Source organism: Cervus canadensis, chromosome 8, assembly GCF_019320065.1.
Source record: "Cervus canadensis isolate Bull #8, Minnesota chromosome 8, ASM1932006v1, whole genome shotgun sequence".
NCBI lineage: Eukaryota > Metazoa > Chordata > Mammalia > Artiodactyla > Cervidae > Cervus > Cervus canadensis.
Genome location: NC_057393.1, coordinates 10421317 through 10438589, shown reverse-complemented (window position 1 = coordinate 10438589; position 17273 = coordinate 10421317). Strand labels below are relative to the sequence as shown.

At 45.6% G+C, this 17273-nt stretch overlaps 1 protein-coding gene across 18 annotated transcripts in view; it reads right to left on the bottom strand.

Annotated features, from left to right (window-relative positions):
• Positions 1 to 1437: 1437 nt before the first annotated feature.
• The window catches only part of FGFR2 (fibroblast growth factor receptor 2), a 105125-nt gene continuing 89289 nt past the window's right edge, over positions 1438 to 17273 (bottom strand). For 15 of the 18 annotated variants that reach the window (XM_043475266.1, XM_043475271.1, XM_043475270.1 and 12 more), the window contains 6 exons: positions 16649 to 16839; positions 9982 to 10104; positions 9351 to 9421; positions 7929 to 8066; positions 6162 to 6267; positions 1438 to 3151 (listed from right to left, as the gene is read on the bottom strand). In XM_043475266.1, coding sequence (XP_043331201.1) covers positions 2987 to 3151; positions 6162 to 6267; positions 7929 to 8066; positions 9351 to 9421; positions 9982 to 10104; positions 16649 to 16839 — 794 coding nt within the window. In that variant the 3' untranslated portion in view covers positions 1438 to 2986. Of the gene's footprint in view, positions 3244 to 6161; positions 6268 to 7928; positions 8067 to 9350; positions 9422 to 9981; positions 10105 to 16648; positions 16840 to 17273 lie in introns of all 18 variants that reach the window. The other 3 variants (XM_043475273.1, XM_043475274.1, XM_043475284.1) reach the window with 1 other exon arrangement.

The window sequence follows — 17273 nt, the reverse complement described above, 5'->3', positions numbered from 1 at the left end:
CTATGTCACCAGGGACGCCCCCTTGATGATGAATCTAATTCTAAAATGAAAATAGCTAATGGCTGGTATAGGATTACAACTTACTTCATCTAATAACAATATAATTTACATTGTAAAAGCCATAGACTGCCCCTAAACAGTCTCAAAAATATAGAAGATACATCATGAAATTGCATGAACATGGAGCATCAAGTCCTTCCTGAAGCCTGGCCAACCAAGGAGAGCCCGCTTGTGAAGATGGCCAGAGGGCTACAGAAGTCTTCCTGTATACACGTGACTGCCTTAAAAAGGCTGCTTTCACCTATTTTTACTTTTTTTTTTTTAATTGAAGTTTAACTGATTTACAATGTTATCTTTTTCTTTTTTGGCTGTCCCATGTGGCTTGCGGGTTAGTTCCCCAATTAGGGATTGAACCCAGGTCACAGGATTGAAAGCGCTGAGTCCTAACCACTGGTCTGCCAGGGAATTCCTATGTTATCCTATTTTTTATTTATTTTTATTCATTTTTTTATTTTTTTTTTTCCGTGTTATCCTATTTTTAAAATCTCATTCTTTTAGGTGGGATGATACCCCTGTCCTGATGATAAATAGTGCAGGAGATTGGCAAGTGCAGAACAAGGGCTGAGGTCACTCTTCAGTTGGCTGGTGAGACCCTTGCTTCACTAATAGCCTCAAACAGAACAAAGATGCCAAGGATACCACCTTTGTCTTTTTTTTTCAAGAGAAATATTTTATTCTAAACTGAAAAGTTGAGTTCTGGCCAAACACGGCACTTTTTAACCACCAACAGCCCCAGAGGGTTCTGAGAGCATGGCTGAAGTTCAGATGCCAGATTGTTTTTGTCTTCTTCTGCTGGTGTGAAGGCTGGCAAGCTGATCTAATGAAGCCTTAAAAGTCACAGACACATATTTGTCAACAGGCAAAATGCAGTTTCCCTCTTCAGATTCTTGGTGGCATGGAAACAGTACAATTATTTTGAAAATCTGCTCAAGTTGTCTTTTTGAAAATTTGAAGCAAAGTGTAGTTTCCATACATCATGAGGAAGGCAGCTTAAAAGGTTTCAAGGTGCCCAGTATCCAGAGCTTCTAAATGTCTCCCCTCTGATGACCTCCCATCCTTAGAACATCTGCCCAGCCACAAAGCTCTCTCCCATGCCCTTCATTTGCTCCTCCGGGAGCAGCTAGGGTCCAGAAAGGAACACAGACTTCCCTGGGGTCCCAGGAAGCAATGAAGCCAGGACTTGAACAACCTTTTCTGATTTTCCACTAGATCCACCTGTCCCAGGTACTGCTGGGTCCTGGCCAAGCCCTCTGAGAAGTCACCTGTTTGTAGCAAACAACAGACCTCCCCAGCTCTGCCTCCCTTCCGGGCGATCACACCACGCGGCACCGAGTCAATGCCTCCGAGCACGGGAAACCACTTGGTAAGACACGAGTGTTAAAAAAATAAGCCGCATGACATTTATTTTGTCTTGTTAACATTAATATCTGTAGAAACATTTTTATTGTCAGTATAAAAATTAACAGGTTTTATTAAATACTTTCTCCAATTTCATAACACGTTAAAAATCAGTGTCATTCGCATTCATGTCGCACAGCCAGAGCAGAGTGAGAAGGTGTTTTGAAAGCAAAACACAACACGTTCATACAGAACGAACACCATGGCAGTAAGACGACGCTGGCATCGGGCGGGATCTTTCAGTGAGGTCCTGCCAGAGGAGGCGGAAGCGATCCCTTAAAAAGATGGAAGGATCCCCCAAACTATCAGCAGAACAACTCAGTGTTTCCATTTTCTCCGACGGGGCATGAAGATTCTAAGAGACTTCTCTGTTGCCAGTGAATCTGGAAGCCGTGATGAAGATTCGCCAAAGAGAATACAGGCTAATCTGATCAATGTGCAACTTGGCAGGGAGGGGGGCAGAAGGCCAGCGTCTGGACAGAACATTCTATTAGCATCTCGATGAGAGTTCCTCCTTTGAGGAACGGATTAAGGCATCTTTTTAAGAGAACGCCGGCACCGTTTGTCTTGGGAAGCCCAGTGAAAGGTTTATGGGCCCAATGACCAAGCTGCACCAAAGCAACACACCTTCTCATTAATGGGCCCTTTTACGGGCAGTTAGGTGGTTAAAGGACAATCATCTGACAGCAGAGTTGAAATACAAATAAACCAAAACTTCACTTTCCCCAGATTAGTCATATTTTGTAAATATTTCTCTTTTCAAAGGATCTGGTAACTAGTTAAGTTCAAGTAAGAGATTAACTAGTCTGGTGCGCTGCCTGCATAGAAATGCCACTTAAATTACCAAAACAAGAAAAAGAAAAAAAAAATAATAAACAATTGTTTTGTATATTACCAATTCATTAATAAATTAACGTCATATCATTTTTCCCTGAAAGCAAAAGTACTTTTCCACCTCCGCTCGGTGAAAATTAAGAAATTCTGTGTAAGAAACAGCATTTAGCAAATAGCTATTTTTAAAAAAAGAGAGAGAGAGACCAATTTGCTAGGTGCGCTGGGACATCCATTTAAAATCAATACAAAAAATAATTCCTTGTAAATATATAATATATATTTATACATAATTTGAATATATTTACATACATCCAGCACCTATATACTGCAATTGTGCTCTATAAGTGTGCGCTGACATATATTTTCTCCAATTATTACAAAATTCACAAGGCAGGCAGAACGTGTGTTTGCCTCAAGTCCGGCTGGTCCACAGCCAGTACCCACAGTGGGTCACGAGCACGTGGTGGCCGATGGCAGTCCATTGCCCCCACAACCTTCTTGTTCTCCTGGTGAAGATTACAAGTCTCCAACTGGATAAATTCTTTACACGTGTGCCGATCATTTTTCCAAATATTTACTCCTCTGATCCATATATACAAGCCAAGACAACAGGCTCCTGGAGGCAAGGCCCCCCCTGCTCAGTACAGCTAAGTTCCTGACGCCACCCTGTTTGGGGACAGGGGGACAGGCCCATTCATGTTTTAACACTGCCGTTTCTATGTGGATACTGAGGAAGGCAGGGTTCGTAAGGCATGGGGTCCGGAGAGAAAACAGAATCATCTCCCGAAGAGCAAGAACTCCTTGTGTCAGGGTAACTAGGTGAATACTGTTCAAGAAGCTGACTGAGGTCCAAGTATTCCTGAAAGAAGGGAAGAGAGACGTTTTATTTCATCTTGGGTCAGGATAACAAGGTGAATACGGTTCGAGAGGCTGACTGAGGTCCAAGTATTCCTGAAAGAAGCGAAGAGAAGACTTTTATTTCAAACACAGGTTCTTGGGACGTTGATATGGGAGTAGGGACAGGATGGGGGCACCCCCAGCAGGGAGAGACCCACCCAGCCCAGCTCCCGCAAAGACCACCTTGAGACCCCGACTTTATCTCCTCTAGGTTACCCTTCAATAGTTACAAACTATTGCCAAGTGGGGAACCCTAATACCCAGCCGAGCGGTCACCTCGATGGGCAGACCCCAGGACTCGTTGATAGACCACACAGTTCAAATCCACGCCCAGCAAAATGGGGAAGATGTAAGAAGCTGTGGAAGTCCAGGACATCTTTCCAGCACTGAGACCCTGAATATTTATGTCACAAATTACATTTTACTATTGTAGCTTCTAGGATAATTTAAGGGGACTATGTCTTCATTCAGCGGGTAATTTCACAGATGCAATTCATTACTCTCAGAAGCTCTCTGAGTTGAAAATGTAAACAGGTTCAAAAAAGGCTTGGATAGACTCATGTATGTTATATCCACAGTAGACAGCAAAAGAACCGTTTAGGAAAACGCAGGTTACATTTCAAAGTTTTGCAGGTTTGAAATTCAAAAAGGGCTCTTCTGCTCCCTGAAACACTTAGTGGTGTTGCTGCCGGGAAACCTACCCAACGGCCCCTAATATTTCTTTCGACTTAAAACAGGTGAAAATCCTCTACCTGCTCTTGTGTGGCCCGTGAGCTAAGAATGGCTTTTAACATTATGAAATGGTTGGGAAAAAGAAAAAAAAAATCCAAAGAAGAATAACATCTCATGGTATTAAAGTATGTAAAATGTCCTAAAATTTAAATGTTAGGGTTCATCCAGTTTTATCTGAACATAGACACATTTATTTATTCATTTACACAATGTCTGTGCCTGTTGCTACAGAGATCCACAAAGAGGCGTATGAAACTAAAAATATTGACTGTCTGGCCCTTGACATAAAAGGTTTGCAAACTATGAAAAGATTTCTAAACTGGGCCACTACTGGGTCTCACTGCCACATCCAGGCTAGCATGTTGGGGTGCTTCTGCTCACACCCCCAAAAGCCAAGGAGTATACCATGACACGTGGTTTTGCTGAGAAGGGGACAAAAAGTGTAGACCACAGCACAATGAGCCTCGGTGTTATCAGAGAAGGGCCCACAGAATGTTGGCGACTATACATTTTAACAGACAGGAAAAAAAAAAACCCAAACCACCCCTATAATTCATCAACAGGTTTGGCAAGAAAAAGAGTCCCCATCCAAGAAAGGGGGATGTGTCCGCTCCAACAACATCAGCATGAACCACACGACTGGAAACAAACACACCCACCACATCAAAAGAGAACTTTTTTGCTTACAATGATAAAAAATGAAATTTTGTCCTAAATGGAACCATTTTTCTCCAGCATGTGGTAATGATTTTCAGAAGGAAAGAACTTCGATTTTTATATCCGTTAGACAATATGGCATTCTGCTTTTTTTTTTTTTTTTTAATTTTAGGATGCTAGATGTAAGTTTCAGGGTGAAAACAGGCCCACTTTAAATGTAAATGTATAAATAAATGGCATAGAGCATGGACACAGGATCATTAAAATGGAACTTTAGTGCTTTTTCAGTTTCTAACTGAAGCCATAAATGTTCAGATCTGATAGGGGAAAAAAAAAAACCTAGGGATATCAGTGGATTCCAAGTCTAGGGTTAAAGGAACTTATACTAGAAACAACAATTTTGGCAGGAGAAGAAAGTTGGTTGTTTTTTTTTTTCCCCCTTGAACTGTTCCTTTCCTTTTAACTTCTGAAGGTCAGCTGTATTCATTTAAATGCAATCTCTCCCTTTATCAGCCACAGTCAGACACACAGATAATATTGCTGGCTTAAGGCTTCAAATCACAACATTTAATTATTTAAAAAAAATCAATCTGAACTATTAAATACATTATTTTAAAATAAATATGTTCTTTTCCTTCTAAAATGTTTAGGCAGTTTTAACCTTTTCTGTTGTTATTAAGACAACTATGGGGATTTTCTCCCCTTGTCTGGAGGAACACTGTTCTATATCCTCATTAAATACTACTTCTCTCTATTGTGGGGTTTTTCTGGCCTTGATGGGTTTATCATCTTTCCTGCTCACATCACTTTCTTTCCACAACCAAAGATCACTCTCTCTGCATGGTGAAGTAGCCACGGACATGGCTGAGTGTGGACAGTGAGTGACAGAAGACGGTTTCTTTTGTTGTTATAGGTTATAACTATTTTATAGAAAATACATATTTTATCAAAAGTTTTCACTTAAAAATCCTGTAAGTCACTCTTTAAAGGAGTGACTCTGTGCATGTTTACACTATGATCACACAGGGTCATGTAGGTCTATGTCCTGCATTATATAGAAGCTGGAATGGCACAACTTCACTTCATCCTGGCAAGTTCATTGGTAATGGACCATCAGCAGCCCTCAGAGGACTGACCAGGAGCCCTCAGAGTACTGACCAGCAGCCCTCAGAGTAATGACCAGCAGCCCTCAGAGTAATGACCAGCAGCCCTCACACTAATGAGCAGAGCAAGGAATCCAACCAGCACAGAAACCCCAGCTCCTTCCCACTCAAATCCAAATGCTGCAGTTTTGGACATTTCTTTCCCCCTCCCCATCTTCCTACACACACACACTGTGGACCCACAAGCCACAGTGAGGGGCGGCCTCAGGTGGGGCCCTCTGTGTCTTGCTTCTGTGAGTCGGAACTCTCAAGATGGAGTTCCAAGAAAATTCAGGGTTTGGGAGGAACACAGTTTCACTCTGTCCAAGCCATGGAACAATGATAAACTGTACCCCAGACTCCCACTGGGGAGGCTGCATTTCAAAAGCTGCACGGGGGCTCCCCAGCAAGGACCCTTGGCTTCTGGAAGGAGGCTCTTACCTCGTTGGTTGTGAGTGTGAGAATTCGATCCAAGTCTTCTACCAACTGCTTGAAGGTGGGTCTCTGTGAGGGCACTGCATGCCAGCAATCTCTCATCATCATATACCTGGAAGAGATGGATTTCCTTGGTGAATTAATTCCCTGAGGACCAGGGGTGTGGCTATAAGTCACTCTTAACAGTCAGTATGGAGAGATGTCCTCAATTATGAAAATGTATCAGAACTTCCCTAGCAACTGAATTAGGAAGTGGTGATCCACTCTGCCAAAAGAGGCACTACTTAGTTCCTCTGAAAGGCACTTTGATTTACAAAAACACCACTTTATCCAAAATGCTTTAGGACAGTATCTACACCATCTAAAAAGACACTTCTGGGAATTTCCTGGTGGTCCAGTGGTTAGGACTCAGTGCTTTCACCACCAAGGACTGAGGTTCAATCCTCAACCAGAGAACTAAGATCTCACAAGCCATGCAGTACAGCCAAAAACCCAAAAAAACACTTCTATGTGTTTTCCTGGTTGACTTCTGGTACCCCTGTAGCAGTGACTTATAACATGGCATCACATTTCCACACTTCTGGACATTGTGGGAAGAGCCAGGTAGGGGCGGGTGGAAATCCAGTCTTCCCTCCCCACACACCCTGCCAGGACCAAAGCTGCTCTACTGTTATCTGCCCGACACTCTGGACAAAGGTTCCTCAGTTTTGAAAAACTGAAGTTTGAAAAGCACAACATTAAGGCAAGGTTCTTATGAATTAACCTGTCGTCACTGGGCTATGCCTTCACTTCCGGATTAACTCTTGGACAGGCCTAGGTTCCCAGGCCTTATCTTGACGATGGGTTTCGACAGACCCTCTATAGTAGAAAAAGCACCAGGAATGACAAGGAGCACAATAAATGCCTTTATATAATATACTATAAAATGTGACCATTCATCTGACGCCCACTACGCACCGCAAAGCATTCATGGGATTACTGATATAAAATCCCCATGAAACAATACCCAAGAGACCGCAGTCTCTGGAAAAATCCCTCTTCTTAGCTGACACTGGGAGCTGGGAGGAGAGACTCCTTTTCAAAGCACTGATTTTGCTGCACAAGACGCTTGTCAACAACACAAGTAATTCCACTTAAAGTACAGGGTAGGTTTTGCTCGAAACCAGTTTTATAGTCAGATCAGGATTAATATACTATATTAGCACCTGGACAAATTTTTAATCCTCTGCACTGAAATATGGGTAAAATATCAGTAAGCAGACACTAGTTCATTCACCCTGAGGGCTGTGGTCGAAATCCATCTATGATAGCAATGGTCACAAAGAGGCTGCAGAAGCACCCACTCTCTACTCACAGTGCAGAGGCCACAGACCACTCATAAGAAATGGAGGCAGCCCCATGGATCTCAAGCTTGTATATGAGGGAAGGCTTGATGTATCTTCCTTTCACTCTGAAGAACAGCAACGACAGCACAGCGGCCCAGGAAGATAACTGTGGGGCTCACTGTGGAAAGCTGGGAGCCCTCGGCCAAGCACCCAACACATCCGTGGTGTAAAGCTCACTCCATACCACCTCAGAAGGATGCTCTTTCTTTTGGACAGTCAGGCCTGTCTGAACTATCTCAGTTCTGGGATTGAGCCCAGGAAGTCTCAGCAATTCTTTTTCTCAGGACATATTTAAAAACCTGGGGGCCTTAGGAAACCAAACCAGCCAGGAGAAGCATTAGTGGCATGGTGGGTCCCCTGGGGCATCAGAAGAGACAACAGCCCTTACAGTTCGTTGGTGCAGTTTGCTGGCTTGTCCATCCTATGTCCCTCCTTAAGCAGCTTAAAAAGTTCCTCCACGGGAATCCCTGGGTAGGGCGAGCCCCCTAACGTGAAGATCTCCCACATTAACACCCCGAAGGACCAGCTGCAAAGAGGAGAGAAAACAGCATTAGTAACCCATCTGAATCACAGAAACCTAAACACACCCAGTTAAGAAAACAAACTCCCCCTCACTTCTTACGTTCAAAGACAAATGACCAGGGCCCTCCTGCAGTTCATCCAACCTGCCCCTTCCTGCCCCCAGAAAGCATCCCCAGATGATGAAGAGGAGATATTCTGATGGGATTTTCCATCAGCAGACAACAGATAAGTGATGGTAAACCATCACTCTCTGGGGAGGGTGGGGAGGGGAAACAGGGACGGAGATTCGGTTCTTCCTTCCTCCTTCCACCACTTTCAAACAAAACTCTTCGTCTTCATGCAGTGTTATTAACATGAGCTTCTAAGCTGGAAACACACCCTCACTGATTCTATTAGGGTGGGTTTCAGAAATGAAACTGCCTTCAGTTTTGTATACAGCAAGAGAAGCAGCTCACTGCAAAACCGGAAACCATAAGGCTCTCCTTCTAGGACTGCTGAAGAGAACCAGTGGCCATGGCACAGGCTCCATGCCTGCCCCAGAAGCCCTCCCACCCACACAAGTAAGAACAGCTCAGCTGACTTTTTAACTTTTGGAATAATTATAGATTCACAGGAACTTACAAAAATAGAGCAGTGCAATCCTCCGTACCTCTCACCCAGTGACTCCCAGTGGTAACATCTTTCCACCAGATTTCCAAAGCTAGAATTCTAAGACACCGCTTAGAGCCTAGCTCTGGTAGTGTTTTTAGGTGTATCGTAATTGAAATACTGTAGTTTTCAGTCTACTGCTGTAATGTTATCAAGGCTGCAAAGACGAGGTTGGACATTTTTCAAAGGATAAACAGGGAGCAGGCTCTGTGGAGATCCCCTGAGTGGCTCTCGTCCCAACCAGCCTCCCCCTGTAAGGACAAACCCTAGCATGGGGAAAATACGACAAACCGCTCTCAAGAAGGAAAAGCTGAAGAACGCGAAGGACACGCCAACAGCTTGGCAAGTTAGATAGCAGCTTTGTACTTGCACATCCGTGAGTAAGTTCAAGGGGGGAGCTTCCGCTCTGGCAGGAGCAGGTTAGCAGTTCCACCTCCCATGTGCTTTGAAGCCAGGCAGATTAGTAACAGAGCATTGGTTACCAGCCTGGCAGAAAATCCGTCCTTTCTAAGGCTGGCTCCTGCACCTTCTCTGCCTGTGCGAAATGCAGCAGGCACCAAAGAGGGAAGGAAGGCGAGGAACAGACAAGATTTCTGCAAGTCAACCCCAGGGAGGAGACAGCAACAAGGGAGTTACTCACACATCGCTCTGATGGGTGTACACTCTGTCGAAAAGGGCTTCGGGAGCCATCCACTTGACCGGAAGTCGGCCCTGCAAGTGTGGAAGAAATGTAAAACCCAATATATTAAAACCGGTTTACTTTAGCAGCCCCAGCCGGGCTATGCCCTGTTTATTTTAAGAGCTGACACTCTAATGGTTTTTGGTGGAGAGTCATTAGCGAAAAAATACGCTCCAAAGGGACTACACAGCATGTGGGAGATGCACAGATATGGACATGTTGATAAAGGGTCGTTTCCTCATGATCATACATCTTCCCTAGCACGTTGACACACCCTGGCCCATTTCTAGGTGAAAATTAACCCAGAAACTCCCAAGCTCCAATCTTTGCTAGGGAATTTCCAGATGAGGAGCTTATGAAGATCCTAGAGGCTGATTATTCAGTATATAAGACTAGTTCACATTTACTAAGAGTCTTAACTCTTAGCAAGAGTTAAGCCTGAATTTGCTTATTTAGAAGTTGGTAAGGAGTAATGCAAATGAGCGGGAATAAAAAGGCATTGGTCATTCTAGTTCTGAACATTATCTTTCACCTGGAACACTCCGTGCCACCCCTCCAACCCTCTCCCACCATATCATCACCATAGACTCACATTTGTGGTCTTTTTGTAATAGTCTATATTGTTGATATCTCTGGCCAGTCCAAAGTCAGCTATTTTCATCACGTTGTTTTCTGTTACCAAAACATTTCTGGCAGCTAAATCTCGATGAATGCACTGAAATTAAAAAAAAAAAAACAAAGAAACTTGTTTCAAAATGCCACAAAGATCAAAAAGGTAACATAGGCACTTCTTATAACGTAGACAGAAGACACAACTAAAGTCAAAAATTGGTTTTTCTTTTCTAATTAAAGACTAAGACCCCAACTATTTCAACAAGCAGAGGTAGATAAGAAGCCACATGCCTTTTTAACTTCAGTTGACTGGCATCCTTCACATTGTGAAGACTCAAATGCAATTTTTTCCCTCTCTGCAGTTCAGGACACTGTTTTCTTGCTCATTTTTGAGGCTGTCCCCCTGCTGAGTTCCACCCCATCCCTTCTCTTGGCTCACTCTCCTCTTCTCTCCCCACCCCTTCAGATTCCTTGGCTTAACTCCTCTCTCCCTCAAAACAGAGGACCTGCCCCATTAATTTTATATATTTCCATACATCCTCATGGCTCCCATTCTTAGACACACAGGAAAGATCTTCAAATTCTTATCTATATCCTGACCGCTCTCCTGGGATCCAGATTCTCACTTTTATCAGGCTACAGGGCATTGCCACATCCCTTTGGCACCTTAAGTTCAAGGTCTCTACTCTTATCTTCTTGGTCTTTTTCATACACACCTGTGACACACACACCAGAATTCTTTACAAACTCCTCCCGAGTTTTGATTTCAACTCCCAAATGCCTCTCCAATTTGTCCACCCAGCTCCACTCCCCCTGCCACCCGCTTAGCCCAGGGTCTCATCACTGCCCACCCCCATCCCCTACAGACGGCCACACTATCTGCACAACAGTGTCTGTGCTTCCAGACTTAGCCCTATTGCATCTTCTTTTCTGTTTCCCTCAAATTTTGTTTCTGAAGGAGTTGGTCACATCTGTTCCGGGCTTATATCAAAATCACTGCCTGTCTATCCAAATCCTCTGTCCAGTTCTCACCCAACACCTGGATCCCACATAGGGCCCAACCTATGTCTGCCACATACACAGGGGCCCGGCGCTGAGATGCTTACTACAGGGCTGCCGATTCATGGTTCTAATGTGATCTCTTCAGCCTCAGAAAGCTCTAGTCCTTATAACTTCTATATTTCCTTTCTGCAAATGATATGCTTTTGTAAGCTGTTGAAAGCGTTTTAGTTGTACTTTAATACACCAAAATTTCATCAGTATACATAGTAACTGAGGTCCCAAAAACCTCCTATTTTTGGAAATGGTAAGGTAGACAGAAGTAAACAAACATCCCTAACAAACCCTTTTACATAGGTTCTGGGCAAAGGCAAACTATTATATGAAGGAGAGACTCCTAGCAACCCCTCTGATATGGGTGAGATGCGGCTGGTTTTAGACACTCTAAGAAACAGGCCATTAAAAAAACAGGAGCAAGCCAAACTCTCCCTGAAGAATGAATTAGGAACCATTCTTTTCTGCCCACCCTCCAACTATTCCCTGTTTTCATCGGCTTCTGTGGCCCCTGGACGGGCTAAGGTCATCGCGGGGAAAGCAGGAGAAGCCCACGGGCTGCCTGTGCCCGGCCGGAATGGAAGCAGGAAACTCAAGAGCTCCCAGAAGCTGCCCGGGGATCCGGTCGGGGCGGGAGCCGGGCTCCTGGTTTGGAGGCCTCTTCAAATGGAACTTCCAAGTCCTGGGCCAAACTCTCCCGGCGGTGTGCTCCCCGCCGACAAGACTGTGCGATTGGCAAGCCATGCGGTCAGAAGAATCTGGCTCCCTGTGCATGGGGCTCCGACCACACATGAGGGCTCAACTCTGAGTCACCATGATGGCGACCTCCATTCTCACTGTGGAAGCCAGAATCCATCACCAGCCTCCTGCGTCCCCGGGGGCTGGGAAACACCAAAGCCCACCCTCTGGGCTGAACAAGAAGAGACTTGGAACCAACACCCAAGAAAAAGAAAATAATCAACGTCAGGCCAAATTCCCATCATCTGCAGAAATCCGAGTTGTTCTCCAGTGCAGAGCTGACCATTTTATATAACGAGCTCTTGGAATATTTGATATTCCTTTTTTTAAAAAAAATAAACAAAGGTCAACGGGTCCCTAAGGAAGGAAGACCTCTATGACCCTGACAGTGTGCTGGATGTCTGTGCAGAGTTGATCACATTAAATTTCCAAGACAACTTATGAGATGGGTGTTACCATAGCCATTTTAAAGATAAGGAAGCTAAGCTTTAAAAAAAAAAAAAAAAAACCCAGCAAAAATAAAAACAGTTGTTCAAGTTAAACACCTTGGAGGTTTAACTGTCCTTAAGATTTTATCAAAAAAATTAGTGTACTTTGCACTAAAAATAGAAAGGCTTACACAACTGGGATAAGGCTCAAATACCACATCACCCATTGTATAACTGTACACATCACAGCGTCTTTTAACTTGTCCATCTCCAGCTTAAGCGCAGGACTGCAGGTTCATCTCTACACGCCCAGCAGAGAGCCTGACCCCGTCAATGTCCATTGAACTGAGTTTCTCATTACACTCCATCAGCAATGAGCCAGGTGTCACAGCCAACAGCTCCTCAGGCGGGTCTCTAACAAACGCATCACCCTCCACCGGGACAGAATACGTATGGCAGAGCTAGGATCTGACCTGTCCCCTGCTTCTCCATTGTCCACTATCAGAAATAAGCCCTCCAGTTTTAGAAGCAGGTTCTACCCCGGGTACCATTCTTAAGATCCTCATCTAGAACCTGCCCAAACCTGTTCTAGGTCCTTAATTACAGGTGGCCTTTGGCAAAGAGCTTTGGAAACATATGACTGCAAAGCCTTAGGAAACAGGACTCTGTCCCCTCTACTCCACCCTGGGTTGGCAAATGAAGCCCAACACGGAGCATTTCTTCTCATCTTCTTGGCCTTTTTCATATACACCTGAGATATACACAGAGAATTCTTTACACACTCCTCCTGAGTTCTTTTTGATTTCAACTCCCAAATGCCTCTCCAATGGTCCTTTTCTTGGTCCAGAGAGGCGGGAGTACCTGAGAGCAAGATAGTTGAGTAGAAAACCAAAAGGCCAGGTCTGGGTCCAGCCTCTTTATTCTCTGAACTGACGAGTCCCCATCTCAGAAATGAGCACAGTGACACACACATGTGGGCTCAAAGGTTTCCTGCAGTTTCCTAACAGCCCCCAGCATCTTTACCCACAGGACAGGGATTATAAACACACCTGTTTCTGAGTTATTCTGGGGTTACGGACAATACTGTATGTAAAATGTTCGCCCCGGGCCTGGGAGGACACTAAGCTCTCAAAAAGTGGTAGTGATTAGTAGTATGATTATTATTACAATACTACTAATAAGAGTACTTTCAGTTTTCCATTCTAAAACGTATTCTTTTCCCCATTTTGCAGAGTTCATCGGATCCTCAGTTCTCTCTTCACCACACCACAGAGCAAAGCAGGAAGGCTCTGATGCTCGGGGCCAGGGTACGATATGGGTGGTGGGGCGGGGCAGGACCACCATCATTCCACGAGCCAGACTCAACCATCTTCTTTCTCCTCCTTCTGCCTTCCTGAGACACCTCTCTGGACCTCTGTGAACCACATTCTGGGTTTCTTCCTCCTCCTCTGAGGCTGCCTCCTCCATCTTTTCCTGCGCTTTAAGTCAATCTCTGGATTTGAGAGGTTTCTCGGGGTTTGACTCCAAGCTTCTGTTTCTGCCTCTCGCCAACCTCCCCGCCCAAGGTGAACTCATCCATTCCCATGCCCTGAACCTATACCTTCTTCACTGGCTCCAGTGTCTCGCCCAGCCCCCCAGAGCTGAGCTGCAGCCTTCAGTTTCCTGGCGGACATCCGCCCTTGAATGACCCTCGGACATACTGGAAATGCACCTGGGGTTTCCCATGGGAATCAATTCCTGCCACCGCCCCTGCCCCTCCCATCTTCCTCATCCTGATAAGCTGTACCACCATCACACCACCGTCCAGTTTCTCAAGGTGGAAATCCAACAGTCATCTTTGGTCCCTCTTTCTCTCCCTCCCGTATCTACTCAACCCATTAACTGTCCTGATGGCAAAATATATCCCAAACCAATCTACTTCTCTGGTGTCTATCGGAGCCAATAAACCTTAGCTGAAACAATGGTCACAAGTAGTTACCTTTATACTGTGAACCTGATCCAAATCACTGCCCCTTGGAGGGGAGAAGGAAATGGTAACCCACTCCGGTACTCTTGCCTAGAGAATCCCGTGGACAGAGGAGCCTGGTGGGCTGCTGTCCATAGGGTCGCACAGAGTCAGACAAGACTGAAGTGACTTGGCATGCAAGCATGCACTGGAGAAGGAAATGGCAACCCACTCCAGTATTCTTGCCTGGAGAATCCCAGGGACAGAGGAGCCTGGTGGGCTGCTGTCTATGGGATCTCAGAGAATCAGACACGACTGAAGTGACTTAGCAGCAGCAGCAGCCCCTTGGAGGTTTCCCCAGTGCCCAGAGCCAAGTCTTGCCTGGGGCTGTCACCTTCTGAATGAGCAGGGCCTGCCTCCACACAGCTTGTCCCTCTGCAGGAGGACTCAGCCATCACCTTTGGTCCCCAAACCTCCCGAGTCCCCCCCGCCCCGTTCCTGCCCGCACACCAGGGGCTTCCTCCACAGCACGATTCTCAGCCTTTCACATGCTTATTTTTATGCCCATGTTTACTGTTGATTTCACCTGCTGTCTCCCACAGTGCCTGCTCCAAGAGGCCAAGGACAGCGTCCATTCCGGTCACCTCACAGGGAGCCTGACCCAGTGCATCAGGCATCCGAATCAGGCATATTTGCTGAAGGATTAATAAAATGACCAGGCCAGCCTTCTACCACTTTGTATCAGGAGCAGCTCCCTGATGAGACGCCAAAATCTTCCCCCCTCCACACCAGAGCAGGAGGACAGAGCAACAAGGACCAGAGGGTCAGACCAGGCAGCCTGCAGGCAGGATGTCTTCCCAGGGTTTTACTTAGCAATTGTTCCAAGCTACAGGAAAGGTGTAATAGAACAATGGATATCCACGTTTGCCAGATTCAATTCTTATGCTTCCTTGCTCTCCCTTTCTCTCTATCCCCAGACTCCCCACACACACTGTTTATGGATGAACCATTTAAAAATGAGTTGCAGACTTCATTAGCAGGTATCTCCTACCTGCTAACACAAGACCTCTGTCACTGCCCCCAAATTTAACATTGAAACAGTCACATTATCTAATATACAGTCCATATACCTCTTTTAAATGTTCATAAACGGTTTTTACAAAAGCTGTCCCCTTATCTCCCGCCCAGAACAGGGACCTAGTCCAGGATCGCACATGTATATTTAGTTGTCATGACTCTTCAGCCTCTTTTCATCTGGAACTCTCTCTGCAGCATTTTTTTTTTTTTCCGGTCTTTTGTGACTCTGACATTTTGAAGCAATGTCTTGTCAAATGTCCCACATTCTGGATCTGATTGTCTGACTCGTCAGCTGGCAAAGTCTGCTGCACACACACATAAGCACACAACTCCATCCTGTCTTGGTTTCCCAAAATCTATACATTGGGAGATTTTACAGGAAAAAACAATTTTTTTTTTGAAAAATCTTCAACTCTGGACTCTTTTGCTAAGAAGAAAAACCCAGAACATGTGGTAACTTTGGCTGTGTTCCCACCTGGCTACAGACAGCAGGGGCCGAGGTGCAGCGGGGCCCTTCCTGAATCACTACGTGGTGTGACGTGACAGGGACCGCCTTGTCCCATCAATGACCGTCATGGCCAAGATCCAGCGGGGGGACAGAGGGTCCACGCTCACCAGAGGCTCTCACTTCTTTGGAGACCCAAGGAATTACTGGTGTTTCATGACACTCCAGAGCAGATAAGAACAGGTCCACCTCTGCCCAAGGAAGAAGCTGTGGACCTTCCCCGAAGTGTGGGCCAGGGAAGGGTGCCTGGGGCCAATCCAAAGTGCCCCAGGGGACATCTGGGCACCCGTCTAACTGCTTTCAGAATAACTCAGATGTTTCAAGTTCCAACTGTGTGCAGCATGCTTGGAATGCAAGTGATTCACCTCAGGGGACCCGGCCAACTTTTAACCGCAGAGGGTCACCTCGCGAAATGAGACAAAATAAATCCAGAGACTACCTGGCACTCGATGCTACCAAAACACCCCATCATTTGATCTCCACTCCTAGAATCTTTAACATCGTTTCAAACTCAAAACCACAGGGACGACACCCGAGGTCCACGTCCAGAGACTCAAGAACCACAAAACAAAGCCAAAAGATCATCGGCATCAAAGGCAGCACCCCCTAACCCACTGCCGCCCACCTGGAAAGCTGGTTCCCCAAAGGGTGCTGGCCAGCCCCGTCTCTGAGAAGAGACGTCTTCTCTGCTCAACTCTGTGGTGCTGCTACAGGTCTATGATGCAACTCTGGCTGTTAAAGAGTTCATCAAACCCCAGTATGAATAATGCAAGACACATTTTCCAGGTTGTACAAGACAGGCCAGGGCTTGACTCGGCAAACGAGCCCATCCAAATGGCCTGTTCTCTTCAGACATTTTTCACTGGAATCCATCCAACCGAGGAGAAGGGGAAGGACTCACTTTCTGGGAAGCCAAGTACTCCATGCCCCGGGCCAGCTGGTAGGTGCACGACACCAGGTCCTTGAAGGCCATCTGCTCCTCGGGAACGCGGCTGATATCATAGGAATACTCCATCCCGGGTGGCCTCCGGGCGCGGAGGTATTCCCGAAGGTTGCCTTTCGAGGCGTATTCGACGATGACATAGAGCGGCCCTGTGGATGGAAAATGCTAGCTGGAGAGGCAGTAGACCCTGGAGCTGCCCTGGGGCAGCTCTGCCAAGGAGTTCTTAGTTATTACAACCCAGTGCTTTATTATTTTTTTTTTTTAATTTAAACATACAGAAAGGCACACACAAAAATAGAACACCTGCCTTCTAATCGCCCCCCAAATGACAACTGACAGCTGGTCAAGGTGGACTCAACAGTCTTTCATAAAACAGAAATGCTTCAGTGAGTGCCCCTTTCTTGTCATGCCCCCTCTTGGAAAGCAGCGACTACCTTAAATTTGCTGCTCTCATTTAATTTTAAAGATTTTACAAACACCTATGTATCAATAAACGATGTATTATTTTTAGCGACATCAATGAGTAATAAAGACACAGCTTTGCACCAGTTTCCCCCCACACATGATCTTTCTGGAAGCCAGT